General features: G+C 40.3%; 13 protein-coding genes across 13 annotated transcripts; 5 read left to right on the top strand and 8 right to left on the bottom strand. All coding sequences in view use genetic code 12, as the record gives it.

The window, feature by feature from the left end:
• RJT20DRAFT_42321 (uncharacterized protein) lies at positions 1 to 784 on the bottom strand. The gene has a single exon (XM_064920098.1). It carries the CDS (start codon positions 603 to 605, stop codon positions 93 to 95), a length of 513 nt encoding a protein of 170 aa, XP_064774277.1. The 5' UTR covers positions 606 to 784; the 3' UTR covers positions 1 to 92.
• On the top strand, positions 715 to 3339 carry APE2 (metallo-aminopeptidase; the record flags this gene model as incomplete). Its single annotated transcript, XM_064921630.1, has 1 exon — positions 715 to 3339. The coding sequence occupies one exon, from the start codon at positions 715 to 717 to the stop codon at positions 3337 to 3339; it is 2625 nt and encodes an 874-aa protein (XP_064774276.1).
• Positions 3340 to 3442: 103 nt separating this feature from the next.
• RJT20DRAFT_128021 (uncharacterized protein) lies at positions 3443 to 4432 on the bottom strand. The gene has a single exon (XM_064917158.1). It carries the CDS (start codon positions 4364 to 4366, stop codon positions 3524 to 3526), a length of 843 nt encoding a protein of 280 aa, XP_064774275.1. The 5' UTR covers positions 4367 to 4432; the 3' UTR covers positions 3443 to 3523.
• Positions 4433 to 5370: 938 nt separating this feature from the next.
• RJT20DRAFT_128019 (uncharacterized protein) lies at positions 5371 to 5867 on the bottom strand. Its single transcript, XM_064917157.1, has one exon. The coding sequence runs from the start codon at positions 5794 to 5796 to the stop codon at positions 5431 to 5433; it is 366 nt and encodes a 121-aa protein (XP_064774274.1). The 5' UTR covers positions 5797 to 5867; the 3' UTR covers positions 5371 to 5430.
• Positions 5868 to 5928: 61 nt separating this feature from the next.
• Positions 5929 to 6769, bottom strand: RJT20DRAFT_128018 (YqaE/Pmp3 family membrane protein). Its single transcript, XM_064917156.1, has one exon. It carries the CDS (start codon positions 6593 to 6595, stop codon positions 6092 to 6094), a length of 504 nt encoding a protein of 167 aa, XP_064774273.1. The 5' UTR covers positions 6596 to 6769; the 3' UTR covers positions 5929 to 6091.
• A 90-nt stretch (positions 6770 to 6859) lies between these two features.
• RJT20DRAFT_128017 (YqaE/Pmp3 family membrane protein) lies at positions 6860 to 7929 on the bottom strand. Its single transcript, XM_064917155.1, has one exon. The coding sequence runs from the start codon at positions 7880 to 7882 to the stop codon at positions 7307 to 7309; it is 576 nt and encodes a 191-aa protein (XP_064774272.1). The 5' UTR covers positions 7883 to 7929; the 3' UTR covers positions 6860 to 7306.
• Positions 7930 to 9015: 1086 nt separating this feature from the next.
• MAL31 (maltose permease) lies at positions 9016 to 10767 on the bottom strand (the record flags this gene model as incomplete). Its single annotated transcript, XM_064921594.1, has 1 exon — positions 9016 to 10767. One exon carries the CDS (start codon positions 10765 to 10767, stop codon positions 9016 to 9018), a length of 1752 nt encoding a protein of 583 aa, XP_064774271.1.
• A 1195-nt stretch (positions 10768 to 11962) lies between these two features.
• RJT20DRAFT_118282 (uncharacterized protein) lies at positions 11963 to 14317 on the top strand. Its single transcript, XM_064915869.1, has one exon. The coding sequence runs from the start codon at positions 12389 to 12391 to the stop codon at positions 14105 to 14107; it is 1719 nt and encodes a 572-aa protein (XP_064774270.1). The 5' UTR covers positions 11963 to 12388; the 3' UTR covers positions 14108 to 14317.
• A 45-nt stretch (positions 14318 to 14362) lies between these two features.
• Positions 14363 to 15450, top strand: RJT20DRAFT_42307 (uncharacterized protein). Its single transcript, XM_064920097.1, has 2 exons — positions 14363 to 14611; positions 14682 to 15450. The coding sequence occupies exons 1-2, from the start codon at positions 14461 to 14463 to the stop codon at positions 15116 to 15118; spliced, it is 588 nt and encodes a 195-aa protein (XP_064774269.1). The 5' UTR covers positions 14363 to 14460; the 3' UTR covers positions 15119 to 15450.
• A 399-nt stretch (positions 15451 to 15849) lies between these two features.
• NMA111 (Nma111p) lies at positions 15850 to 19330 on the bottom strand. The gene has a single exon (XM_064920096.1). It carries the CDS (start codon positions 19066 to 19068, stop codon positions 16066 to 16068), a length of 3003 nt encoding a protein of 1000 aa, XP_064774268.1. The 5' UTR covers positions 19069 to 19330; the 3' UTR covers positions 15850 to 16065.
• A 1-nt stretch (position 19331) lies between these two features.
• RJT20DRAFT_42302 (origin recognition complex subunit 6) lies at positions 19332 to 20999 on the bottom strand. The gene has a single exon (XM_064920095.1). It carries the CDS (start codon positions 20936 to 20938, stop codon positions 19793 to 19795), a length of 1146 nt encoding a protein of 381 aa, XP_064774267.1. The 5' UTR covers positions 20939 to 20999; the 3' UTR covers positions 19332 to 19792.
• A 268-nt stretch (positions 21000 to 21267) lies between these two features.
• Positions 21268 to 22228, top strand: RJT20DRAFT_42298 (uncharacterized protein). The gene has a single exon (XM_064920094.1). It carries the CDS (start codon positions 21341 to 21343, stop codon positions 21818 to 21820), a length of 480 nt encoding a protein of 159 aa, XP_064774266.1. The 5' UTR covers positions 21268 to 21340; the 3' UTR covers positions 21821 to 22228.
• Positions 22229 to 23019: 791 nt separating this feature from the next.
• Positions 23020 to 26808, top strand: SET1 (histone methyltransferase). The gene has a single exon (XM_064920093.1). The coding sequence runs from the start codon at positions 23301 to 23303 to the stop codon at positions 26796 to 26798; it is 3498 nt and encodes a 1165-aa protein (XP_064774265.1). The 5' UTR covers positions 23020 to 23300; the 3' UTR covers positions 26799 to 26808.
• The last annotated feature ends 1187 nt before the right edge of the window (positions 26809 to 27995 follow it).

The raw sequence follows: 27995 nt of genomic DNA, 5'->3' as shown, positions 1-27995 counted from the left end.
CACCAATACATACACAATATCAAAATTATGACGTATTCAACATTTCATCGATATGCTACCATTGGCTTCAACGAGTCAAAATTCAACCAATTCTAGACTTTCCACCTTATTCCATGGAGTATGGTTCCACCGATTCCACACGGAATCCGTTTCTGTCCTAAGCCTTCGTATCCCGTTGTATACCGTTGAATACCGTTCGATTTCCATCCGTTTTGACTCGTGCCGTACCTTGTCACTCTGGCTCCACACGTCCGTGCGGCTCCACTATTCGCACACGAATTTTTAGTTGACCCGCCGAATTTTTCACCTTTCATGGTAATGTTCCTCCTCCACAGACTAGTTAGAAGCCCAATCATTCCTGTGCTACACCCTCTGTTTCTCATCTCAAGCATGCACAGATCCCTCTCACGGGCTTCTCGATGCTCGATCCGCACTTTCGGCCCAAGAATCCTACTGTACACAGCAAAACTATCCACTGCTGCTGCTCCAGTAACCACTCCATTCTCGGCCTGGCACTTTTCGCAGGCACACGCTAAGTGTGCTAACCCTCCACTAATCGCGGCGAGACCTGTCGCTAAATATAAAAAGGATGTCGGTACCACCATACAGCCAGGACGAGCAAGACCAGTTGATGGACATCAAAGGCTGTTATATAATAGCAATTGGCATCCATTAGTGTTCAAAAGAAACTACTGTCAGCATTTCCACAGCTCAATGTGTCGCCACGCTTTAGATAATACCGATTCCGCCACGGCGGTGCCTTCAGACAGAGAGGTTCTTCCTACCAATGTCAAGCCTCTTCACTACGATTTGACTCTCGAGCCATTGTTCGACACATTCAAGTTCAACGGAGAAGAAACAATCGACTTCCATGTCAATGAGGACACCGACTTCATCACGTTGAACTCGTTGGAAATCGAGATTGAAGAAGCCAAGTTGAATAACGTTCCTGTTGCTGACTTCTCGTTCGATGTGGACAAGCAGACGGTGACTTTCAAGTCTGCCGAGCCATTGTCCAAGGGTTCTGACGCCAAGTTGTACTTGAAGTTCACCGGTGAATTGAACAACAAGATGGCCGGCTTTTACAGATCGTCGTACCAGGAAAATGGCGAAACCAAGTACTTGGCTACCACTCAAATGGAGCCAACAGACTGTCGTAGAGCTTTCCCATCGTATGACGAACCTTCAGCCAAGGCTAAGTTCACCATTTCTCTTATTGCCGACAAAAAACTTGTAGCCCTTTCTAACATGGACGAGAAGACCACTGTTGACTTGGATTCTGGAAAGAAGAAGGTCACTTTCAACACCACTCCTTTGATGTCTACCTACTTGGTTGCTTTCATTGTGGGAGATTTGAAATACGTTGAAAACAACGATTACAGAGTGCCAATCAAAGTCTGGGCCACCCCAGGCTCCGAGCACTTAGGTCAATATTCTGCCGACATTGCCGCTAAGACTTTGAGTTTCTTCGACAAGAAGTTTGACATCCCATACCCTTTGCCAAAGTGTGATATGGTTGCCATCCATGATTTCTCCGCTGGAGCTATGGAAAACTTCGGTTTGATCACTTACAGGACAATTGACTTGTTGTTAGACCCACAAAACACCAACATTGTCACCAAGCAAAGAGTCACCGAAGTGGTTATGCACGAGTTGGCCCATCAATGGTTCGGTAACTTGGTTACTATGGACTTCTGGGATGGATTATGGTTGAATGAAGGTTTCGCCACTTGGATGTCTTGGTACGCTTGTGATTCGTTATACCCAGACTGGAAGGTTTGGGAGTCATACGTCGCAGACTCTTTGCAAAGTGCTTTAACTTTGGACGCTTTGAGAGCTTCTCACCCAATTGAGGTTCCTGTCAAGAGAGCTGACGAAATCAACCAAATCTTCGATGCTATTTCCTATTCCAAGGGTTCTTCCTTGTTGAAGATGATCTCTAGATGGTTAGGAGAAGATGTTTTCATCAAGGGTGTTTCTAACTACTTAAAGAAGCACAAGTGGGGTAACACCAAGACTTCTGACTTATGGGAAGCCTTGAGTGACGTGTCTGGACAAGATGTAGTCAAGGTTATGGACATTTGGACCAAGAACGTCGGTTATCCACTCATTAAGGTCGAAGAGGGTGCCAATGGCAGTATCAACGTCACTCAACACCGTTTCTTGGCTACTGGTGATGTCAAGCCAGAAGAGGACTCTGTTATCTATCCTGTCTTCTTGGGTTTGAAGACATCTGAGGGTCTTGACGAATCCATTGTGCTAGACTCCAGATCTAAGACTCTCCAAGTCCCAGCTTCTGATGACTTCTTCAAGATTAATGGTGACCAAGCTGGTATCTACCGTACTGCTTACGAGTCTTCTCGTTGGAGCAAGTTGGGTGCTGCTGGTGTCGAGGGAAAACTTTCTGTTGAGGACCGTGTCGGTTTGGTTGCTGATGCAGGCTCTTTGGCATCTTCTGGTTTTGTTGAGACCACCAGTTTCTTGAACTTGATCAAGTCGTGGTCTAAGGAATCCAACTACGTTGTTTGGGACCAAATCTTATCTGGTATCGGTTCTATCAAGGGCGCTTTCATTTTCGAAGATGAAGAATTCAAGGAAGCTTTGAACGTTTTCACTGTTGACTTGATTGGCGAAAAGTTGAAGGAAATAGGTTGGGAATTCGGTAATGATGACTCTTTTGCTGACCAACAATTGAAGGGTTCTTTGTTCGCTTCTGCTGCTAACGCCGGCCAGAAGGAGGTTGTCGACTTCTCTCAAAAGGCATTTGCTGCTTATATTGCTGGTGACAAGAAGGCCATCAATCCAAACTTGAGAGCCACTATCTTCAATGTCGTTGCAAAGACTGGTGACGAGAAGACTTTTGAACAGTTGTTGAGTGTCTACAAGAATCCACAATCTAACGAGGAGAAGATCGCTGCTTTAAGATCTTTCGGTAGATTCACAAAGCCTGAAATCTTGGACAAGGTTACTGCATTGTTATTACAAAGTGACGTCGTTAAGCAACAAGATATCTACATTCCAATGCAAGGTTTAAGAGCACATAGACTCGGTGTTGAGAAATTATGGACTTGGTTGACCCAAAACTGGGACAAGGTCTACGAATTGTTACCACCAGGCTTATCTATGTTGGGTTCAGTTGTGACTATTGCCACTTCCGGATTCACTAAGAAGGAACAAAGAGACGAAGTTGAGAAGTTCTTCAAAACCAAGGACACTAAGGGTTTCGACCAAGGTCTTGCAAGATCATTGGATATCATTGCTTCCAAGGGTAACTGGGCTAGCCGTGATGGTGAGGTGATTTCCAAGTGGTTGGCTGCTAATGGCTACTCCAATAAGTAGGAGTTGTAGAAGGATAAGTTAATAGGTAAGTTTAATAGTCCGTGATGTGAAAATCTTCTTATGCTTAATGTATATCCAAAATAGTTATTAAAAGATTTTGAGATGTATTTTCTAAAGCCTGTAGTTACTTCTATAAAGTCAATGTAAACATCACCCATGTATATTTGAATCTATTTTTGATTGTCTATCTCACGGCTATCTCTCTTTTGATGAAAGAAACATGGAAATCTCTTGTAGCCGAAATGCCCAAGTCAAATGTACCAAGAGAACCGGATCCTCCCTGGCCAACCTTGATCCTAATATCTTCCTGATCTTCCGGTTCGAAAGAGCAGTTCTTCGTGTAATATTCCACGAGCCTGTGTTCCTTTATGCAATCAGCATGAAGTATTATCGAAGAGTAGTGACTAAGAGGTCTATCAGAAAACAATGAGAAGTACTTCTCTTCGAGGAGGCACCGCTTAATTACAAGATCAAGAAACTTTGGTCCTGTTTTACGCATATAAGAAGTAAAAGCAGTGAGTTCTAAATCCTTTACTTCTGCCTTCTCCGGATTCTTTTCTGTAAAATGATGATAAGATCTGATGCCGATAGTGGCTAGGACTCTGTCTAAGAAATGGGTTTCAAGTACAAAGTCTTTCGATGCAATACTGACAGTCACATTATCTGAAATGTTTTCCAATGGGAAAAGAGGAACCTGTGAGTCTGGTATGTCACAATCATAGCATTCACTCAAATTGGTAGGTTCCAGTGAAAAATCTCTAATACTTTCTCCTTTCTTCTTCAAGATATCAAAGGTGCTCTTTGGTCCCAACAAAATGTAGAAGTTGATATCATGGGCATCTGTGAGTAACAAGTCGTCGAGAAGTGCTGTAGGGGCCCTGATACGACGTGACTCTATAATTCCAAACTTGAATCTCGATTTATCATAAGATTTGTTGATCAAATTTGTTAGCCCTTCGAACCTTTCGGCTACGTTTTCTTTACTGAAAAACCACTCTTTTGGCAAGATTATTAGTTCGTACGACATGTATTATCTCTAAGGTTTATCCGAAGTCAAAATCAGGAAGAAGAGGAGATCTTTAGCTGATATAAATACAACTTTCATTATCATCTTCGCTTTATGAGTCAATGGAGGGAAGCTTATATATTGCACGTGACTTATGCTGCAAAATATATGGATGGAGTGGGGATAGCTCTAAGGAGATAAGTGGAGATTAAGAAGGAGACGGCGGTGAGATCCGCTACGAAAGAAGGAAACTATAGAGATGTAAAAGATAATTTGAAGGTTAAAAGCGTTAAGGTGAGACTTGTCATCCAGGACTCATGAAGGGTGGCATCTTTTTGTTGATATAACAGTCTCTCTATGTGTGTGTGGCTGTGGGTCAACGGAAAAGAAGAAATATCTTGCAACATTCGTCTTATTTTAGTGACAGAAACGGACTCAGAAAATAGAGAAGTTTTTTACTTCATTGCTAAAGTGATAAAGATAGGAATAATGACAGAATCGATCTCTTCTTTCTCCACAAATTCAGCCATGTATCACGAGAACATGCTGCAGGGATCAGATCGCAGTTCTAAAATTGAGTACGTATAAAACTTAAATATGTTAAATAATGCATTTGGAGAATAGCGCAGTCTATAGGGTAGTTCTAAAATCTTGTGGTGATGATCACCAGCTTTCATGCAACTTTCGTCTAAGAGGAACTCACCATTCTACTCGATGCATGTATTACATGTATCGAGTTTACTGATTGAAGGAGTTGCAATTTATTTTTCTTGGTACTAATAATACCCTGCACAAGATCTACAAAGGGTTGCATATCTGCACATCAGTACATCTTATCGAAGATGATCGGGAACAGTGATCAATTATAGCGATAGCTTATACCCCTCAAATCAATATAGAAGTGATCATATTACCCCTTGGGTATGAAAGTACTATTTGGGTTGTTGAGGGATAAAATCATAGTGGACAATTCTACGGTATTTAAATTTCATACTATAAGCTACTTGCCAGATAAGACTTCTTGCGACAACTGTAAAAGCACGTACATTTTGTTAAACGTATTTCGATATAACCCTTCCTTTTGTCTATGTAGCATCCATCAACCTTTCATAGCCATGGTTTTGTAGGTATGCCTTTTTAGGTTTCTTGTGATACTTTTCGTAGGTGGGTGGAGCAGTCAATGGATAAGACGATGTATTTAAATCGTAACCCTGAATGATCTTTTTCTTTTTATTAACAGACTGGCAACAGCAAAACCATGACGATAAACAACTCAAGCCCATACAAAGCCACCTCAATAAGCCTATAATTATCCACAACAGGATAATTGCGCCTATTACAACACAAACGACTGCAATGGGCTTACAGATATTGTTTTTCATGCAGCTATTCCAACTTTTGAACGCATCCTTGGTACTTTCTTGTCTAGGTACAATCTCTGGAATATACATGTTGGTACTTGGAAGATTTGAGTAGTGAATAACTCTATAATTGTACTTTAGACAAATTTCCCATATTATATACTACGGCTAATCTTGAATAAAGAAAAGTAATTAGCATTTATTTTCTGAAATATTATTTAGAACGATTTTTTGGAGGTTGTTGGCCCCATAAACTGACTAATAAAAGGAATGGATAGATCGATCGCCTTTGAAATTGGTCTAGTGTGAATTTAAAGGTTCGATGCACTGCTCACAAATACTCACAACTATTGTCTATATGACCTTCATCTTTGAATTATCTCTCTCAATGAAGAACAATATAGAAGGCATGGATAATAGCCAAAAGTCCAAACGAAATAACACATAATAGTACATTTATCCATGCATCACGCCCACATCCACGTTTCAAAATGACTGCCACAACAGGAATAAAAAAAGCGAGTATAAGCAAGAGAGCGAGGTGAGCTTCTTCATCAGTGGACCTTTGAGGGTATCCGCGATAGTCAGTATGCCTTTGATGGTCTTGATAGGGGCCCTGTGGATTATCAGTGTAAGGACCAGGGGCAGGACCAGGACCTGGATAAGGACCTTGATAATTTGATCCGGGGATGGGATCTCTTGATTTATCAGTATAGCCGGGTTCCTCCCAATTGGTTGGTTGGCTTTCCTGGGTCTTTGTTTCGATTTCAGCGATATGTGTAGTTTGCCCTTTGTTCTCAATTATGTCATTCGAACCTACTTGACTGCTTGAAAATGTTTTCTGTTCATGTCCCTCGTAGGTTGGTGGTGGTACTTTATGTGGTTCCATAGTAATTACTCTTTATTAATCAGGTCAAATTTTACTATTCGAGTCAACAAGGACGAAATATTGATCTTTAAATATAGTGCAACAATTACTGTCTAATTGTACTAGATTTTTTTTATTCAAACCCCATCACAAATTATCCTTGCAAGGCTGTATCATTTTAAAATTAAGTGATGGTCGGAACCTGAATGACAAATTTCCCGTACTTCGTAATTCAAGAAATTTTTTAATATTTTCTTATCATCCCTGGTAGCTAAGGTCACCAAAGTTTGCACCGTTTCATTCCTAGTCATAGCCTCTATACAATACTTTGATTATTCTTCACCTTACAAACATCGGGCTAATTCAATCACATTGAACTTGAACTTATTATGCAACATCTTCTTGAGCATTGAGTTAGTGGCTTCATGTTGAAAGACTTCTTTAAAATATGCGTGAATACGTAGAAATTAGCTTGTACCTTGGGACGACAAGTTCCATAGTTTTCCCTATCAAAATTTGGTTATACTACAATGACACTGTACAAAGAGAATATATATTTGAACAGAAAATGAAAAAGTTGATTGGTTGCACTATTTAATGAATCGGTGGTGCAATCGTAGGTTGTCATCAAATTTGAAGGCCACTCGCTGCAGAATAATTGGTAGCTTTCTATATTTATACTCTTCACGTTAATGGGGAAACTCCATAAGGGATTCAAGGTCACCAAGGAGGTTAAGAGAGAACAATATAAATGGCATGGACAATTCCCAAGAGTCCAAATGTCACTATACATAGTAGTAAGTTAATACATGCATCATTACCACATCCGCGCTTTAAAATGACAGCTACAGGGGGAATAAAAAACGCAACTAATAGTAAGACAGCTAAGTTAGTTTCTTCATTGGTTGTTCTCTCAGGGTACTTAGTTGATCTCTGGCGCAGTTGATATTTTGGAGATTGCAGACGTGGTTTTTTAATCGATTGTGGTAACTTCTTACTTCTGCCCGTGTAACTGGAGCCATGATACTTTATTTTCTGAATTTTCGGAGTCTTCGACTCATAAAAGGGAAACAGAGGCGATTGGTCGTGAGATGAATTTTCTTTATCGCTCTGACTAATGTCAGAATCTTGAGAAATGGCATCATGAATTTTCTCAGCTTCAGACTTATAAAAAGAAAACAGTGGAGTGTGTTGGTAAATTATGGTTTCCTCTTGAGCTTGACCTATATAAGCATCATCTTGGCTGTTGGAGAAGTCGTCATACTTCTGGTAATCAGCGTCGTTGGTTTGTTGTATATCTGAATCCATTTGTGCTATATTTCTTAGGAGCTTTCACTGGTTCATTCTAAATTCAGAATAAAGGAGCCAATAGCGAACCTTAAATAGAGTTCCAATCTAATTTTCTTATCAGTGGTAGAGCATATTTGAATACTACATTATATTACGAACATCTAATTATAGGCACAAAAATAGTTAAAGTGCCAAGATTATGCTATTAAAAATAATTGTTCCCTGAAGATAAAGATCTAATACTTAGTTTGTTTGTTGTTAAATCCATATTTAGATGAATAGATGGTATATTCCATTCTTAGAGACATGAAAAATCAATTAGTGGCGAGTATAGTTCGAATCTTGCATTCTTAATTATCAGGTAAATCTAAAATTTTGCAGCTATAGCCCAAATAATGGAAAATATCCTAGCGTTCGTGACCCCTTGTATAACTCGAATAAATCAACGGGGCAGGGAGCATTAAATAGACAAATACAATATTACCCGACTTTTACACTCCCTTCGTTCATAAATTCATTTCATACTGTTCTAAATTTATAGAGGTATGAGACCCTTTCAGAGTTCCTCATACTTTGACTCCCCCTTCTTCATAATGCTGAGGAACAGCCGTAATGGGTGTACTGCATAATGTTATGGTTTAATATACCATAGAATATAGTGTCCAGGGGCATACTTTCTATCGACGACTTCAGCAATTCTGAAGTCAATGTAAGAGCACTTATCCTATAAGATTTTGTATATTTGAAATTCTGCCTTTTTACCCTCAAGATTTCTGTGTTTTCAAAAGACTTCTTTCATTGACTTTGCAATTAGGTTGGGTGCAAATCAACTCTGTTGAAACAATTAGGATTCTTGACCTCATAGGACATAAATCCAAAATAGTTCATAGATATGACTTCTTCCATCACTTGATTATCGATGAACTTTATACAGCTACTTTGTAGGGTGACACGGAAGTGGCGATTTGTCGTAAATTAGCCGGCATGAGGCTTACAATTTACGATAATCTGATGATACCAGGGCTACAAATATGAGAAGTTGTAACATATATTAGTAATTGCTAAGATTAGATTTGAACAGAATCGAAGGTTGAATGATGAAACCACCAGTAGCTTCATTCATTGTGACATAGAGAAATAAAATTCATTTTTTAAGCCTTTTCCAAGATTTCATTGTCTGGTCTTTCAGTGTGCTCGACGAATTGCTTAATACCGTCTTCACCAAACTTCTCCATTAACTTACCAGCATCGAAGACCTCGACTTCAGTGTGCTTGAATTGTCTGGCCTTGACACCATCTTGGAACAAGATATCTAATTCGGCAAAAGTTCTACCCTTAGTCTCTGGCAAGTCAAAGTAACACCAAACTGCAGCAATAAAGGAAAATCCAGCCCAGAAGAAACCAGTCTTAGCTCTCCAGTCCCAAGCGGTAGGATTCAACATGTATGGAGTGATAATACCAACAACGATATTGGCAATGTTGTACAAGTTTCTTGCAAGCATAACTGTCTTTGTACGCAACTTTGCAGATGGGATCTCAGCGACTATACAGTAACACATAGGACCAACGGTTAAATCGTAGACAAAGGTGAAAACCAACAACATTGAACCGATACCCCATTTGGCAGAGTTACTGGAAGAAGTTCCCAAACCACCGACAATCAACAAAAGACAACACATAGTACAGAGACCACTGAAGTAGATCTTGAATCTACCAACTTTGTTGGATAAGAACCAAGATCCTACTGTACCAATGATACCCAAACAGTATTGGATAATAGAGAATGTGAATGACATACTGTCAGCCAAACCAGCTTGTTGGTAGAAGTAAGTAGAGTAACCCATCAAAGTCGAACCAGTAATACTTTGGAACATCCATGTCAAAGCAGCAATTCTTGTTCTTCTGAAGTTACTGCCCTTGAAACAATCACTGAAGGTAATACCAGTATTCTCAGTTTCTTCTTCCTTGACGGTCATTTGAATCTTGGTCAACATAGCTTGTGCCAAGACGTCTCTGTCTGGCATATGTGGGTTTTCGGATAAAAGTCTCTTAAGGGAGTGCTTGGCTTCCTGATCCTTACCACGTTTAACCAAGTACCATGGAGATTCTGGAGCAAAGAAAACACCAAGGAAAAGAGGAATTGGCCAGACCCATTGTACTGCAAATGGTATTCTGTATGAGTTATGTTGTTCACCCATGCTCAGGACACCTTTAATAACACCGGAAGAAATTAATTGACCAAAAACCCAACAGATGTTAACATAAGTGGTAAGATAAACACGTAAAGTCGTAGGTGCAACTTCGGAAGCGTAAGTCACGGTCAAAGTTTGGTATGAACCCCAGTTAATACCTAACAAAATGTAAGCAAGCAATAAGATAGAACGGTTTGGAGCAAAGAATTGAAGGAAAATCAAGCCGACGGAGGTACCTAAAGCAGTCATCAAAGTCTTTCTGTAACCAATAATATCAGCAACAAAACCAGCAATGAAAAGACCAATAACTTGACCAGAACTGTACGACATATTCAAACCAGTTTGCCATTTGGCAGGAACTTGATATTCATTTCTCTCGGGAAAGAAGTCACCGAACTTTCTGTTGAAAGCTGGGAAAGCGAACAAGGAGTTCAAAAGGTTTGTATCGTAACCTTCCATAACCAAAGCAGATGATAAAACAATCGACCAGAATACTGCCTTTGGGAAAGTTCTCAAACCTTCCATCAATGGCATGGTCTTCTCTTTGTGATCGTTGTTCTTGGCTTCATTGGACATATCCAAGAACTTGGACAAGTACTCGTCAACCGAGTTAAGCGACGAGTCATCAGCAGTAGCCTTTTGGGTGAGCGAATCAACGACAACAGTCAGCTTCTCTGGATCCTTGACATCCTCAACATATTCGGTAGCCATTTTGAGATTGTATTTTTTTTCCTAAGTAGTAGTGGTAGTGTTGAACACTGTTGGTGTGATGAAGGAGGGATCAAGCGGTTTGATTTATGGGATTTTGCATGCCATTTATATTCCTTGGCCCGACAGTGTCCTTCGCCAAACTCTATATACTACAGATCAATAAACGTATCAAAAGATAGTGATCAAGCAACTGGGAAGAGAAGTACGAAAAAAAAACTAGTTTAGAAAATATCCTGCCACTACATATCGCGGGGGAAGACGTACATCTGAATGTTTGTTGATAATTAATCCTTCGAAAGGAAAAATCCTTAATGCCGTTAATCTTTGCTCAAGAGTGGTTGGAAAATTTTGTGTGTGTTCTAATGATGCGAGGGCAGATAATTTTCCAGGTTACTCCATTGTCAACCCCGCGTTCATAAGTTAAATTATTTTATAGAGGCCGAATAAGTGACAAGGCGGAAGCATATTTCCTGGCGCGGAGAAGACAGAGGGAATAAAATAACTCAAGAAAGGATGTCTCGAGCAACACTTGTCCATTCCTGGCATGGTTACAGATACCATTTCCGACAAGCGGTGTCAAAAGTCAAAAAGAAATGTGGTTGTTGGGGTGATGCATAATTAAGCGGTAGTTGAAGGTCTTGGTAGTGTTCGGATATTGCATATGAGGCATGAAAGGCTGTACAGTTTCGGCATATAGTTCCTTGGGCATATACGCATTGGAAGCCGGGAAAATGAAGGTGGGGCACGACATAACTTGTTCCACTGTTGTAAACATTAGTTAATTAACTAAAATCTGGATGAATTATACGTCTCAGCTCACCTCGAGGGGGTGCAATGTGTGGAACATCCACTCCTTGTATGACTGGACTCAACCTAAGTTGTCTCCACAAATCTTCTGCAGTTCTCCTCCCACTCCTCTCGGGTGGGGGCTTAGAGAGTAATGGTTGCGTGTACTCCAAATCAAGCGAGGTTCCAAGTACCAGGGCGCAAATACATTCGCAAAATCGCAACAATCGCAACAATTCTCGTTACCACTACCGCTACGTCATAAACAGTTATCCCACATTTCAAGCAATAATTGCATTGTAATGACTGTAATTGAGATATGCACCCCAGAAAGTGGTATAACTATTTCTATTTCCAATTCTTTGCGATGTGCCTAAAAAGCAACTAATCTAATTAAAAGATGGGGAACAAGAAATTCCCATTTTACCCCAAAACAGAAAGATTTTCCATAATTTTTCCGAGTCGGCGCACAACAAACTTTGCGAAAGGACAATTTGCAGCTATGGTGACACTTGGCGTTATGTATTCCAAAACTGTAATCTCCTACTTGCATTCTCCACACTTCATGCATTTCTATCATCGACACTTGTTTGACATTATTTTAGCACTGATTTTGGGGGTCCCCTGATTTCCCTTTGTCAGCGAGATGCCAACTCTTCCACCTCTAGTGAAAGTCTACCCGATAAACTTTGCTCACTTGTGATTCTATTAGAAGACTTACACTTATAAATATAGTGATTTTGCCCACCATCTTGAAGGACTAATGGTTATGGAGCAGCTGAAAATCGCAGGCCTCCACTTTTCTTGAGCTCTAAACCTAAAGACAACAAATAAAATGACGATCAGCTACCCTTGGTGGAAAAATGCCACTGTTTACCAAATATGGCCAGCTTCTTACAAAGACTCCAATGGTGATGGTATGGGAGATATTCCAGGAATTATCTCAACCTTAGATTATATCAAGGATTTGGGAGTTGACGTTATTTGGCTAAGCCCAATGTATGACTCTCCACAAGATGATATGGGATATGATATTAGCGACTACGAGAGCGTTTATCCAAAGTACGGTACTTTGGATGATATGCAAGCTTTAATTGATGGTGCTCATAAGCGCGGTATTAAGTTAATCTTGGATTTGGTCATTAACCACACCTCCAGTGAGCACAAGTGGTTCAAGGAATCAAGATCGTCCAAAACTAACCCAAAGAGAGATTGGTACATTTGGAAGAAGCCTAGATACGATAAAGACGGAAAGAGGTTGCCTCCAAATAATTGGGGTTCTCACTTCTCTGGTTCGGCTTGGGAATATGATGAAGTGACTGATGAATATTACTTGAGGCTTTTTGCTAAAACTCAACCAGATTTGAACTGGGAGAATGAAGAAACAAGAAATGCAATCTACGACTCTGCTCTCAAATTCTGGTACGAAAAGGGAGTGGATGGTTTTAGAATCGATACTGCTGGTTTATACTCCAAGGTACAATCCTATAAAGATGCTCCAGTTTTATTCGCAGATCAAACTTATCAACCAAGTGACAAGTACACTCAGAATGGACCAAGAATTCACGAATTCCACAAGGAGATGTACTCTAAAGTTACTGGAAATTATGATGCCATGACAGTAGGTGAGGTTGGTCATTGTTCTCGTGAAGAAGCTTTGAAATATGTTAGTGCAAAAGAAAAGGAGATGAATATGATGTTCCTCTTCAACGTTGTCGAAGTCGGTTCTGTTGTTGGCGATAGATTTAGATACAATGGCTGGAAGTTAACAGACTTTAAAAAAGCTGTTGAGGAGCAAGGAGCATTCATCGAAGGCACTGATGCCTGGTCTACTGTTTTTATTGAGAATCATGATCAACCTAGATCTGTAACCAGGTTTGGTAACATCAAGCATTCCGCCCAATCAGCTAAACTTTTGTCTTTGTTGCAAACTACCCTTACTGGTACTCTTTTCATATATCAAGGACAGGAGATTGCTATGGAGAACTTACCAAGAGACTGGTCTATTGAGGAATACAAGGATATTAACACGATCAACTACTACGCTCAATTTAAAGAGAAGTACGGTGCTGATCCAGACTTTGAAGAGAAGGAAAGGAAATTGATGGATGTAATTAATCTTGTTGCAAGAGACCACGCTAGATCCCCAGTTCAATGGGATGCCACTGAGAACGCGGGTTTCTCTACTGGTACACCATGGACCAGAGTTAATGACAACTACAAGACAGTTAACGTTGCATCTCAAATTGATGATCCAAACTCTATTTTAAATTTCTGGAAAAAGTCTGTCAAGGTTAGGAAGCAATACCAAGACTTATTAGTTCACGGTTCTTTCAAGATTTTGGATTTCGATAACGAAAAGCTCTTCACCTACGTCAAACACCAACCTAATGTCGACTCACCACAGGCATACGTTGTCTTGAACTTCTCTATTGACACAGTCAAATTTGAGAAATTAATTGAAGGGCAATTCAAGCTTGTTCATTCTAACGTAGACAAAGTTGACGACGACTTCTTGTCTCCATACGAAGCCCGTCTCTATATCGTAGATTAGACATATACGCATTTCTTTACCTAGAATTTTCTCAGGAACAAATACACAAACTTATGCTATGCCCCGCAATATTTTCCACTCCGCTAATCAATGTGTTGTAGACATTTAGTGTGTAGTCAGGAGAGAAATTAAATAATTATTTCCAAAGGTAGCGGAAATGTTCCGGATAATTTGCAGCAGAAAATAGTTGTGTCACTCGACGTTTCGGGAAAATAAGTGTTGATCACAAAAGCAAATTCCAAATGCATTAAGAGTTATGGAAGAGTAAATCCAATGTACAAGAAGAAGTTCTTTTCCTGCTTGTTGTTTAATCTACAACGTCGAAAAGATTGGGTCGGTATCTAAGATAGGAAATGCCCGACTTTGTAAAGCAGAATGAAGCCAGCGCGGTGAATGACCCCAAAGTGCCAACACACAGCAGGTTTGCAAGAAATACCCCACCAGTCGAAGAAGTGGCTGATGGTGAAAGGAAGTCTTTACACCAACAATTGCAGGAAAATAGAGGTATGTTGTTTTATAGACATCTCTGTCATTTGCAATATGTATGCACGTTACTAACGAATATTTGAAACAGACAGGAAACAGAGGGAATTCCAGGAGCAAATGGAGGCCCAGAATTCGTCCTACAAGCTTGATGAAAAGTCGGCTCAATTCTACGAGCAATTAAAAAGGGCACAAGACGACAAAGAACGCAATGAACGGGTGGAAGAACTGGAAGAATTAAAGAGGTACAGGGCAAAGAAAAAAGCAAGCAAAGAAGTGCCCGAGACGGTGTCTGGAACCGCCATTCCAGAGACTTCGATCGCAACAAAGGCACGTATACGAAAAAGGCGATTCACATCTCCATCCCATGATGAAATACGACATCTGAAATCAGCGAGGGTCAGTATTACGAAAGAAGATGATCAGCCAGTATTAGAAGGAGTAACATCACATATGCATAATTTAAACCCTAATCCATTGGCGATCTCGACTAATTTACTTGGTGACTATTCTTCCGAAGAGGAGTAGAAGACCCTTGCTGATAACAATGTAACTCGCAGACAACACGTCTGACTACACTACTGTATTACCATGGAATGTCACATTCGACGATGCATTCCTTACATAAACCCCACCCGAGAATTCCACCTACTGTAATTCCTAAAACCAAATCTTATAACTAAACTTTATCTATTTATGAATATTAGTTACGTAGCATATACTGGCTATCTAGTTATATTGAAGCACTGTGTGCAGTATACCACTATAGAACCTCCCATTTAATATTGGCTGCTCGCACGACCCTCGAATTTTTCAGTTTATCAGTGAAAAACGTACTGTTAACAGGCTCTTAAAGGTACAAGCATATCATTGTAGGAAGCACGGTATGATAGGGAACTTATTCGCGTCTGCCACTAAGGCAGTTTTTGGCAAGAAGCCAATTATGAATACGTTGATACAAACAAGAAATAAAATGAAGACTCACAAGGCTGCCGCTAAGAGATTTATCAAGACCGGTACTGGAATCAAGAGAAAGCAAGCTGGTAGAAATCACGGTAACGGAGGCTTCAGTGCTAACTCGTTGCGTCATTTGGACTCTTTTATCCCTGTCGGCTCTAAGGGACGTCATTTGAAGAAGCTCCAAGAGTTTTTCCAATAATAATGAATCATGTTAATAGGTATAGAATCGTGTATATAGAATTAATTTATACAATCATTTGAAACAATAAGAAAGAGACATACGAGAGGCTCCGTAGGTAGCTAGTGTATTAAATATGAGAGGTTCTTTATACATAAAAAGTGATGAAAGGGATGTACCTTTTTCTGAATCTTCGTCGAGACATCTATCGGAAGACATTTCTCTTTATTACATCCAAAACTCTACATCAGTATTGAACACTTTCAAATTTATTTCTTCTTTTGTATTTGACGATGTGTTATACAAAATATGACTATCTATGTACATTTTCTATGCTCTACTTCCTCTCTTTGGTCTCTTCCTCTTGTTTGTGTTCGATTTCAATCCATTCCTCGGAATCAAGCTGCTTCTTTAATTCTGATGTTGGGAAGTAGTGGTAGTTCGACTTCAACGAAATTGCAATGGGGACGTTGTCAAAAGACATTATTCTTAATTTTACATATGTGTGGTCGGGAATATCCTTGACAACTTTCATGAAACTTTCAAGATCTTTAGTTTCATGGTCGTTGACATGAGTGATGAAACTGTTAGAAGCAATTCCATATTGATGTGCTGGTCCTCCAGCGCTCTTTCTTGTGACATAAACCTCTGAAGGGACCTTCTCCATCAACTGACGAACAGAAAAATGAGGTGCCTGTAGAATAGCACCTGACCAGAAAACAACATGGGAAGTGTTAATAGTAGTGGTATCGATTGTTGGAACAGTGATCTCAATTTCCTTCTTCTGTCTGATGAGTCTAAAGACCAAGCTCTCTTTAGTGTACATCTCCTTAAAATCCCTCATATTCTTAACAATAGCCCCATTGACAGACAACACAATATCACCAGTCTTCAATGGTATTTTCTTCTGGTTCAACGTAGGAGCTGCAACTCTCTCCACCGTCAAAAATTTAATTTCATCTTCGCAAACTTCTTCGAACTTGTCAATCCAATCTTGAGGAACACCTCTTGTTCTACCTTGGTAGATTGTCAAAGACGTAAACTCAGCTTCCAAAATTCTCAAATTCTTTGGGATGGTGTTCTTCTTTAAGGACTCGATAACGTTCAAGACATCTGTCACATCTAATCCCATTCTATACATTCTATCGTTGCTCTGGTCACAGGTTGATTCACCTAGATAAGTTAACCAGAACGCACGTACAGTTCCATCATCATCAGCCAAAACACCACTGTCACACTCTACACTGATCTTACTGTCCAAAAGAATACACTCCAAATTATAGCCCCTGTAACGCGGTGACAAAGATGCCGCTGGAACATTCAAGGATGAAATTGCACTGATCTTCACATCGTCGGTCACTAATCTCAAATTGTAATTGTAACCAATAAAGAACGATCTCTCGCCTCTCTTCAATGGTTTTGTACTGAATTTGGGAGTTTTAACATCTGCCAATACCAAACTAGGATCGTACTTCACTATGGCATAGTTCTGATTGGGGTGCAAGAAGACTACCTTAGCTGTAACGTCAATAGATTCTGCAAAAATCAAGAAGATATCAGACATGTCGTGTGGAACAAATCTCCTTGATACCAAAACATAGCCGTTCTCGGCATCAACAACTACACCATAGCAAATCTCCTTTCGATACGGGTATGAGTCCATAGGAACCGGGGCAATGGTTCTGACTTGCACAAGTGATCTGACAAGGGATGAACAACCAGATTTCGTCTCGTCACTGAATGGAATGTCTATGTACTTTGCGTTAAGTGGCTTTGGTTCTATTGGTGGTAAAGGCTTATCTTGGATATCGGTAAAATCCCATAATCCTGTGGTATCGTTTCTAACAGCCAATCTGAAGGTTGTTTGCCAGTGTCTCTCTATGTAAATGGTCAGAACATGCTCTGTGTGTAGGTCGGAGACGTGTCTGTATGTAATAGGAACTCTCAGGCGGTCGGGAATCTGCTTCATGACTTCAATAAATTGGTCCAAATCTGGAGTAGCCTTGTCATCAACGGTTTCCAATAACCATCCAGTCTTTTCGTATGTGGTGAACTCGAAGGAGCCAGAAGCATCATTGATGAAAACACCTTTCACTGGAATACAGTAGCATCTAGCGATTTGGTATGAAATGTTGTTGAAAGATGCACCCGCAACATCAACATATCTATCAGGAGTTATAGCATGCAAATCACCGATTGTTATTGTCTGAGTAATGATTTCTCCTCCTCTTTGAACTACAAACTTCAAATCTTTTCCAACATTTGCATCTAATATCTCATCTACTTTGATGAAAGTAGATATATCTTCGTCATTTATAGAGATTAATGTGTCCCCTTCTTTGATGAGACCATCTGCTTGACCTTGTGGCAAAACCAACTCTGCTACGAGAAGGCCGATCTTATTTGGAAATAACTCTCTAGCTCTGGCTTCGGCCTCTGGTGTCAATCCCAATCTTCTGCACTCATCGAATGGTTTCAACTGCCACTCGACTTGGATATCTCCTCTTGTAATTGGCTTAGACTCTTGGATACATTTAAGAGCTCTCAAAGGTCTGTAAACAGGTAAGAAAAAGTCCGTCGAGGCTTCAGTCGAGCCACCAGCTTGTAATGCAACAGCATGTCCATCTTCATTAACGACCGGGGAACCAGAGGAGCCACCAGATGCAGAAGCTGCAGCTTGAATATACTCAGTGTTGAAATCATTGTAGGTTAAACTGCCATATTCTGGAGCGTTTCTGTCAAGTCTGGAAATAAAACCAGCTAAAATGGATAACTTCTCACCTGCATCATTACCAACAACCCTGATTTCAGTTCCCACCTTGGCCAAATCAGGCTTTAATTCCAATTGGCTGAGTTGTAAATATTTCACGTCTTGTGGGTTGAACTGCAAGAAGCCGAAGTCGTGAACAGGATCTCTGTAGATAGGTTTGACTACAGCTTCTTCGTGGTTGTCGAATACTACGTAACCGCAGAATGGGCCCGGGCCAACCACATGTCTATTGGTCAAAATAAGTCCTCTTGTTGCATCCACCACGAATCCGGTGGCTTCACTGACTAATGAACTCTCCGTGTCGAAGTTACTAACATGCGTGAACTGGATGGAAACCACGGCGTTCACGACTTTGGTTATAGTTTGTTGCCACTGGTTGTTATTAGCTGCCACTGGAAGGTCGAAGATGGGCTGAGGCGAGGCAGAGATGTCCGATATGTACTCTTCGTCATCTTCATCATCATGTTGTATGTTAGAAGATGAAGGCATGAACCTTTTGTTGGCACTGGTGCTAGTGCCATTTTCTAGCGAGACGTCGGAGAGTCTTCTCTTTGTGGTCACGGCAGTCATTATCTTATAGCAGTACTGTACACTTTTCAAGCGATTTTCTTTCAATATTGTGAAACTTCACTCGTTCTTCTCCAATTTCAATGAAATTTAACGTGAAGAGATCAAGTCTAACGCCAACTAACGCTTGGTTAAATATATGCAAACAAAACAGGTAAAATGCAGAAACAAATTACAGAAAATCCTCCGATTCTCTTCGCTGATGTATCTAGTTACCGTGTTACTGTCTTATCCACCGATATCTACTATAAGCACTACAACTCCACTGCTATACTTACTATTAAACACTGTCTTATTAGATGCTTATAAGCTGTGCCAAACGTAAAGTGTAAAATTCTGTGAAAAAAGACGCTGTCTGCAGACCGCGATTAATTCGCACTGAAGTTTTTTTTACTGTTTCGTGATGAATTACCCTGTTAGTTAGATGAACTGAAGAAACCTGAGAATGAACGAGATGTGGAGGATTCGGAAGTCTCGTTGTATTTTGTAAGTAGCTTGTTGTTGGCTAGTATAGGTAACGATACTTCTACATTACGACATATTTTGGACATATTTTAGTGGCTCCCTCTCTATTATTTCCTTAACTATTGCGGTCAGTCCTTACATGTCGTCTAATTCTTTTTACAAGTCTTTGTGTCCGGGTAAGCCCCGAAGTTGCAGCCCTCTAAATATAGGCATTTCTTATATGTGGAATTCTCTTCAATCAGCTTTATTCTCTTCAATCAGCTTAATTCTCTAGTTTAGCCAAAACTCTTTGTTTCCATGTATCGTAGTACTCAATTTGGTTCTGGGACTCATATAGAACGTCTCCGTGTATCATTGAACCAAACTTCTCAATTAAGGTCCACCCAGGGCCAATTCGAGCGTCCTTTTCTTTTATTGTTTGCATTTCTTGCATGGTTTGCTTGCCATACATGTACTTTCTCTCGATCTCGAGGATCCAAGGTTCATCCTTAATCCAGTCTTCTACAATGTCGCAGAATAGCTGCATATTCCACTTCATCAAGCCTCCTTTCTGGTACTGAAAAAGTTGATTATTCACCTCCTGTCTGGCTCCTATCTTGGCCGTTAAGAGCTTATGGTTGATCCTGATATATGCTGCGTTGATCATTCCGCACGCTAAAAGCCATTCACTCTTCTTGATAAACTTATGCTTGTGTACGAGAAAGGTCTCTATCATCTTGGGTGTGATGTCCGACGGAATGTAAAAGTTATTCGCAAATGTAATGAAGTCTACTATGCTGACATGTTTTCTGTCGTATTTATAAATAGTCGGAGTCTTGGGACTCTCTGTTGCACTTTTAGATGAAGGTTTAGGATTGAAAGGCGATTCTTCATCTCTTAAATCGTTGCTTTTCATCGGTGAGGAGCCATTAAGTGTCTTTCTCTTCTTGGGTGTCCTAACATCATCTTTAAGTCCTTGTAGTCGCTTCAAGGGCGACCCATTTACTGGTCTTTGCACTTTCAGAGGAGATGCATTGTTCCGTAGTTTTGTAGGGCTTGAAAATGGAGTGCTATAAGCCAGTTCTAATTCCTTGGTCGGCGTTCGTGTGGACTTTGGAGTCGAGGAAGGCGACTGGATTTGATTGACCAAGTTCTCTCTGAAGTCATCTATAATTTTCACTACTACCTTTGGTTGTAGTGGAATTTTCCGTGTTTCTGGCTCTGGAAGCGATAGTATATTCTGGTATTTTTCCACTGCTAAATAAGCGCAAATATGGTATCTTGCTACGTTAGCTCGGTTGGGAAGGGTAGGTTTCTTCTGGAGACTTAACTGATATAACGAGTCAACGAACGAAAGCAATTGTGGAGGGTATGCTCCAACATGTGTCGGAATAATATCCTTGAGAGTATTCTGTTGGTTACTGCTCATTCCCGGTACTTCAAAATCTTTCAATCTGATGCTTGAAATAATATAATATGTGATATATAAGATATACAACTCAATCTTCAAAGGTTATCCATACACACTGTTAGACTGTCTCTCTAATAATCCAAAGACGTGAAACTCACGTGACCTCTCCCCAATATTCAATTTTTCAGTGAGATTTCCCTAAAATGTGAAACATCCGTACATCAACACATATGCCATTTTCTTTTTGTTGCTTGGCTTTCCTCAACATCCGGGTAACCCTGATACTACAATTGAGCCAACCAGAACTTAACAAATTTTGGCTTACCTTAAATGGATATTATGGCAGTAAAAGATCGATCAATTCATTGTAATCGAAGACAGAACAGTCAAGTGATTTTTTGCATCCATTACCAGTAGAACATGTTGTCCAGATCAGTGATAAGACCATTTGCATACACCGGAGCCCGTTCTCTCTCAGTTTCTGTGCGTTCAATGCAAGCCAAGGCTGTGGACGTTGCTGAAAGCATCTCCACAGGTAAGGAGGTTGTATCTGGAGCTCCAAAGGAGTTGATCACTTCCCGTGTGGTTAGAATATACAAAGAATCTAAAGCAGCCACCCAGTCGGGACATCACAACGGAGACCACTGGAAATTGGACTGGGATGTCTTAGGAAAGGGCAACAGATGGGAGAACGATTTAATCGGTTACCAAGGATCCTCTGACTACATGCAAGGTACCATCATGAAATTCGACACCAAGGAGGCAGCTATCAGGTTTGCTCAAGGACAGGGATGGGACCATTACGTACAAGAGCCAAAGTCTAGACACTTCAGAAAGAAGGACTATTCTGCCAACTTTTACCACTCTGCTGGCCCATTGAAGCATATTAGAACCAAATAGAGGACTCGACGTTATATTCTTGCAGAACGACACTTCTGTCAATACCATCCTTTATTCATTGTACTTTAGTTCCGAGGGAGCAGTAGTACTGCTGTTTCTTGCATATCAACATTATTCTTCATATATTTATAGGTTAATGCCAATATTAAAACGAAAGAGAGAAAGAATGTAGTCCAGTGGCAGATGTAAAATTCATGAAATCAATTTGGATCCAGGTATTAAAGGGCAGACATGTAGCGAATTGTTGCACACCATAAGAGAAGATTTAGATTTTTGAGTATTATAGGTAGCTTATGGGGCAGTACGGAGTTGTTTCAATTCACTCCAAGTTTGTGTTACCTAACTCGTCTAGGAATTTATCTTGATTTTTTGTATATTGCTATTGATACCGAATATTTACAAGTGCTCACTGGCAGCTAAGTTCGTGGCATCTTATCACCTGAAGTTTGTTATTCGCTTATGATGAGCCCGATAAACGGATATTTTAAAGGTTTCGGATGTGTATCGAATACAATGAAAAGATCAATTTCATGTGAATCCTGGTACTGGAATAAGTTACAATACTCTATATTATGTACCAATGAAGAGACCCCGTAATGCATATTAACATATAATAGATGCAAAAGATTACTCCACAAGAACTTCGAATCAAATCCGGTATACCTGTGAATCCACAAAACAGTTCCTAAGAATTGTTATCTCTATTACGTTGTGTATACCCACAAGCAACATCTTCTAAAGTTCTCCTCTGGTTACATACATGTAGTTAATTTTATATCCTTGGCCTCTTACTCTATATCTATATGCCATAAACTGCTAACCACTCCGCACACCATAGACACGCCCCATTATCTGACTATACTCTAAAATAACTACACCAGCTACCTTAACTACACCAGCTACATTAACTACACGAACAATACTAACTAAACTAACTAAACCAGACACTCTAACTACACCAACTACCTCCCCTACAAACGTATTTCGCACCCACGGCACTTCTAACTTTGGCTTTGGCTGCATGAGGCCCCTCTCCGATTCTGTTTTCTTGTCTCCCCTCCTCTCTTCCATCCTGCAGAAAACCACATATCAACTCCTGTATATACGTCCCGCTTCCCTAATGGAATATATGCAGGCCGCCAAACGCGAGAGTATCTGAACAATTTAGTGAATGCCATAATCAACAGTATTTCTACTAGTAAAGGTCCCAGTTATTGGTAGTACGTAGGGGTGTTTTTGTATAACCAATTGCATAGGACTTGTCGTGGTGGGTAGTAGTACACACGGAACGCTTTTCTTTGTTGTTTTATCTTGTGTATGTGGTAAGATCGTAGCATAGTCACCAATCTGCCAACCCAATTTAACTAGCATAAGACAATAGCAGTCACTCGAGTTGGCCAAAGTAAACCCTAGTTAGTCTCGCAGAATACACAGCAGGTGCCTCGTGGTTCATAAATAGTCGGTATTTATTATATATAGCATGTCTCGCGGCCGCAGACGCGGCTACAGAGGCTACGGTGGCCGAGATGCCCGTTACCTGTCACTGTCTCGGTACGTTCCTAATGAAGAAAGCAGTAGAACTGACAGGTACCAGTCACATAGCGCTTCTAATAGCGTGGATGACGGCGAATATCGCTCAGGTGCTATGTTGAGCCTTAATCGTGGCTCTCATTACCAAGTCAGCGATAACAGGTATGTTCCTAATTCATCTAACAGCATTAAATCGGAGTCCACGACTTCTTCATCTACAACCAACTACGCTAGACATTCGGGAACTAAGAGTACCACCTCGGGATCTTATGGATCATCAGGTCATAATCTGCCCAAAGTGGGATCATCATATCGCCCAGAATCCTCAGACTTGTATCGTAGCAATAGCAACAATAGCATCAAAAGTAACGGTAATGGAAGTGCCTATAATGCTAAATTGAATGGAAATGGCTCGAACGGTGCCACAGGTAATACTCTTATCAAAGGAACAGACCCTAGAACTGGAGTAAACCCGTTCGATGGCTCCTTTACCAAACTTTTGCATCACTCAGACTATACCAGCAAATTCCCATATTCTCGTGAAATAGATCCAAGAAAGAATTATAAGGTGCTCTACGATCCGGAACTTGATCAAGCTCTCTCAAAAGCTGAAAGAAAGACAACTTCAAAGAAGATTAGATTCAATGGAGACTCGGTATCACTGCTGGAGTTGGTAGATCCAAGAAGTGAAAATGTCACTTTGTATTTCCAAAGACCCAACAAGAAATCCAAGAAGTTTCCGTTCAAGCAATTACCGCAACCTAAATTCGTGTTTGACAAGGATTCCTTGGGACCAGCTCCGCAAACCGAGCTTGTAGTATGGGACTTGCCTTCGACAACAAGCGAGATCTACTTGACTAACTACTTTAAAAGTTATGGGGATCCTATTAAAGACATGAAGTTCATCAACGATCCCATGAACGCAGTACCTCTCGGTATAGCTACTTTCAAATTTCTGGGAAACCCTGAGAAAGCCATGAGATTGGCCAAGAAATTCATCAATACTATGAAAATAGAGCATGCCAAAGTTGATGGAGTGGAATTAAAAATAGCACTCAATGACAATGACAACGAGTTGTTGAAACAGAAGATAGACCTTGCGAGAGATAAATTGAGAGTCTTGCGTAATAAGAGGGAAGAGGAAGAAAAGAAAAGATTGAGAAGGCTCCAAGAGGTAGAGGAACAGCACAAGAAAGAGGAGAAGAAAAGAAAAGAAGAAGAACAAAGGAAAAACAGAGAGGAGGAGAAGAAGAAAAAGGAACTACAACAAAGAACCTCCAACACTGGCAGTGATGGCAGTAACAGTGCAAGCAAATCTTCTTCTTCTAGTAAAGATAAGGTGGAGGGATTTAAATATTTACCGAACACAAGCACGCTCTCCATCAGACATCACAATAAAATTGTGCCAGGTGTTTTTCTACCAAAGGACCTTTCCAAGTATATCAAAGAACGCCCTTATCTTCTTATTCATGATAAATATGTTTCCACTAAAAAAGTGACTTCTCAAGATATCAAACGAGCTCTCAATAAATACGACTGGACCAGAGTTTTGTCGGACAGAACGGGCTTCTATATTGTCTTCAACACCATAAAAGAATGTGAGAGATGTTTCTTAAATGAGGATGGAAGAAAATTTTTTGAATACAGGTTATATATGGAATTGGCAATACCAGAGGGCTTTAAGTCTTCTGAAACCACGACAGAAAGTGAAATTGCAGACTCTAAGGAATCCAAAAACGACGTTATAGAGGAAGCTACAAATATGTTGATCAAAGAATTCGAATCTTTCTTAGCCAAAGATATTAGGGAAAGAATCATAGCTCCAGCGGTTTTAGATCTCTTGAGCCATGACAAGTATCCAAAATTAGTAGAAGAACTCAAAGCAAAAGAGGCCATTTCAAAACCAACTTCCATCATAAGTTCATCGAACCAACTCAAGCAAGATGCCCTTTCGTTGCTTGCAAGTAGAAGGAACCAGATACAACAATCATTGCCATCATTTAAGAAAAAGGCAGAATCGCCTAAGAAATCGAAGGCTCTCAAGAAGAGTCTTATCCCAATGCAACATGCCCTTAACTATGACCATGACTCTGACGATGAGGAGGAAGACTCTAGTAGATCCGCTACCCCTGTGAGCCAAGCTCTTAAGAGAGAAAGAAGCTCCACTTCTACCAGTATCAGTAATGACGAAGACGCTGATGATGAACATGCTGTCAAGAAGCAAAAGAAGACAGGATTACAGAAATCTTTCTTGTATGAATCCTCATCTGATGAAGAAATGGAAGAGGAAGAAGAGGAAGAGGAACAACATGATAAGGAAAATGCAACTGAGGCGGTTTCGGACAAGCCCACGGACATCTTGAATTCAATAAGCGTCAAGGAAGACGAAGTGAATAAATCAGAAGACAAGGAGGAAGAAGATGAAGCTGAGATCGACTACTCTAAAGTGGAAGCTAAGTACCAACCAACTGAACGCAGACCGTTTACAGTATATGAAGAAACTGTTCTTCTTCCTAGGGAAGAATTCGATTTAGACCTTTTACAGGACATTATCAAAGACGAAGAGGACGTGGCTTTAGCACTACAAGTACTTAAGGAACTTAATCCAGAACCTTCTAAGATTTCTAATATTGATTACTGGGCTTGGAAGCAAAGAGATATCAAGAGTGCCTCACAAGAAATTGTGGAGGATCTTGAATTGATTGAAAAACTTGATTCGCGCTTAGAGTCCAAGACCGGGGCATTTAGAAGTGAAGGATATCACAAGATTAACGATATTGATAAAGCAGAATATTTACCGCATCGTCGTAAGGTTCATAAACCTCTTCAGACTGTGCAGCATGAAGAGGATGAAGAAGAGTCTTCTAATAGACCAAATGAAACAAGTTCTTCTAACAACGCAATTCAAAGTTCCCGTGTTAATCGTGCAAACAATAGAAGGTTTGCTGCAGATATTACTGCACAGCTTGGAAATGAAACAGAAGTTTTGAGTTTGAATACTTTGACAAAACGTAAAAAGCCTGTTTCGTTCGCTAGATCAGCGATTCACAATTGGGGTTTGTATGCTTTGGAACCAATTGCAGCAAAGGAGATGATTATCGAGTATGTTGGAGAAAGCATAAGACAACAAGTAGCTGAAAACCGTGAAAAGGGGTACTTAAAGACAGGTATTGGATCGTCTTATCTTTTCAGAATTGACGAAAATACTGTCATTGATGCAACCAAAAAAGGTGGAATAGCTAGGTTCATCAACCATTGTTGCAGCCCAAGTTGTACTGCCAAAATTATTAAGGTCGAAGGTGAAAAGAGAATTGTCATCTACGCATTACGGGACATTGAAGCGAACGAAGAATTGACATATGACTACAAATTCGAGAGGGAAACGAATGACGAAGAGAGAATCAGATGTTTGTGTGGAGCACCTGGTTGCAAGGGTTACTTGAATTGATGAGATGCAAAACATTAGCCTCATTGTACTATATAACGAACTGTATGTAATATTGTAATCTGACATAATAGACTTATAGACAGATGTAGGAAGCAGTACGATGAATGAATTAATAAATGCCAGTTCAGGAACCCGGGCCCTTTAATGCTTAGTTTTCCATTAAGGGAAAATCCCGCCATTCCCCTTGATGGAAATATCATTACGAATATGCAAAGATCATTATCTGGTCGCACATGTTTATTTTTCCTATCTCTGACAGACAAACCTCTGGAATCAGAGTATTCCATGCTTCATGCTTGAATGTGACTTTACAGCCTACGAAGGCCTAATTGCAAGTTACGCCCCAAAAGTAGAAACGATATTGCTATACCTTGGTAGCAGTCCAATTTCAAAACAATATCATGCCAGATACGGAAATTCGGGATGAAGGAATGTACTTTAGATGATTTAGGAAAATATATTGCATTGTTGTTCCTAATTTGGGGCCACCCTCTGTATATGTTGTCGTATTGTGGATATTTACCTTTCCTCGCATTGAGATCTTATACGTTTGTGATGTCATTAGAAGATACTGTTCTTGGAGGACGTATGCGTTGCCTAATGCAGTTATGAATTAAGTTTAAAATTAGACAAACAATGTGAAAAATGGCAGCGCCAGTCTTCGATTCCTTCAGTGACCTGTAAAACAATGTAGGGAGTAGACTACAAGCCGCTAGGCGACTGTGTATGGTCCACAGAGTGGGCTCAGGTTGTCGTCGTCAATCTACCGTAGTTACCATCAACCCATTTCTGCACAAAGGAGCGAGCCATCACCGCCGGATTCTCTACTACCGCTGCCAAAACCTCGTCTAGCACCCCCTTCACCTTCACCAGACCTTCTCCTTCTCTCCAGATCTCTCCATTTACCGTGCCGCACCGTTCCAACAGCCTTACCAATGCAGATCTGCCTACCTGCCTCCGGCCAATAGCGTCGCTTCCACCCCCAATCACATTCCTGCTTTAGGGCAATACATAAATATTCAAGATATTCACGTGACTCAAGCCCGCTCAATTAGGGTGTTTTGGTAAATAAACACTAATTAAACTGTCTTGTTTTGCAATTGTTCCGATCGGGAAAATAGTAAACAGTCAACTGCGTGAAAACGGAAAATATTTGGTGCCAAAAACGCATAGTTAGCAATGGGCATGAAGAGAAGC

This window comes from Scheffersomyces xylosifermentans (assembly GCF_036884685.1).
Source record: "Scheffersomyces xylosifermentans strain CBS 12540 chromosome Unknown RJT20scaffold_4, whole genome shotgun sequence".
Classification (NCBI taxonomy): Eukaryota; Fungi; Ascomycota; class Pichiomycetes; order Serinales; family Debaryomycetaceae; genus Scheffersomyces; species Scheffersomyces xylosifermentans.
This window is presented reverse-complemented; position numbering and strand designations above follow the sequence as displayed.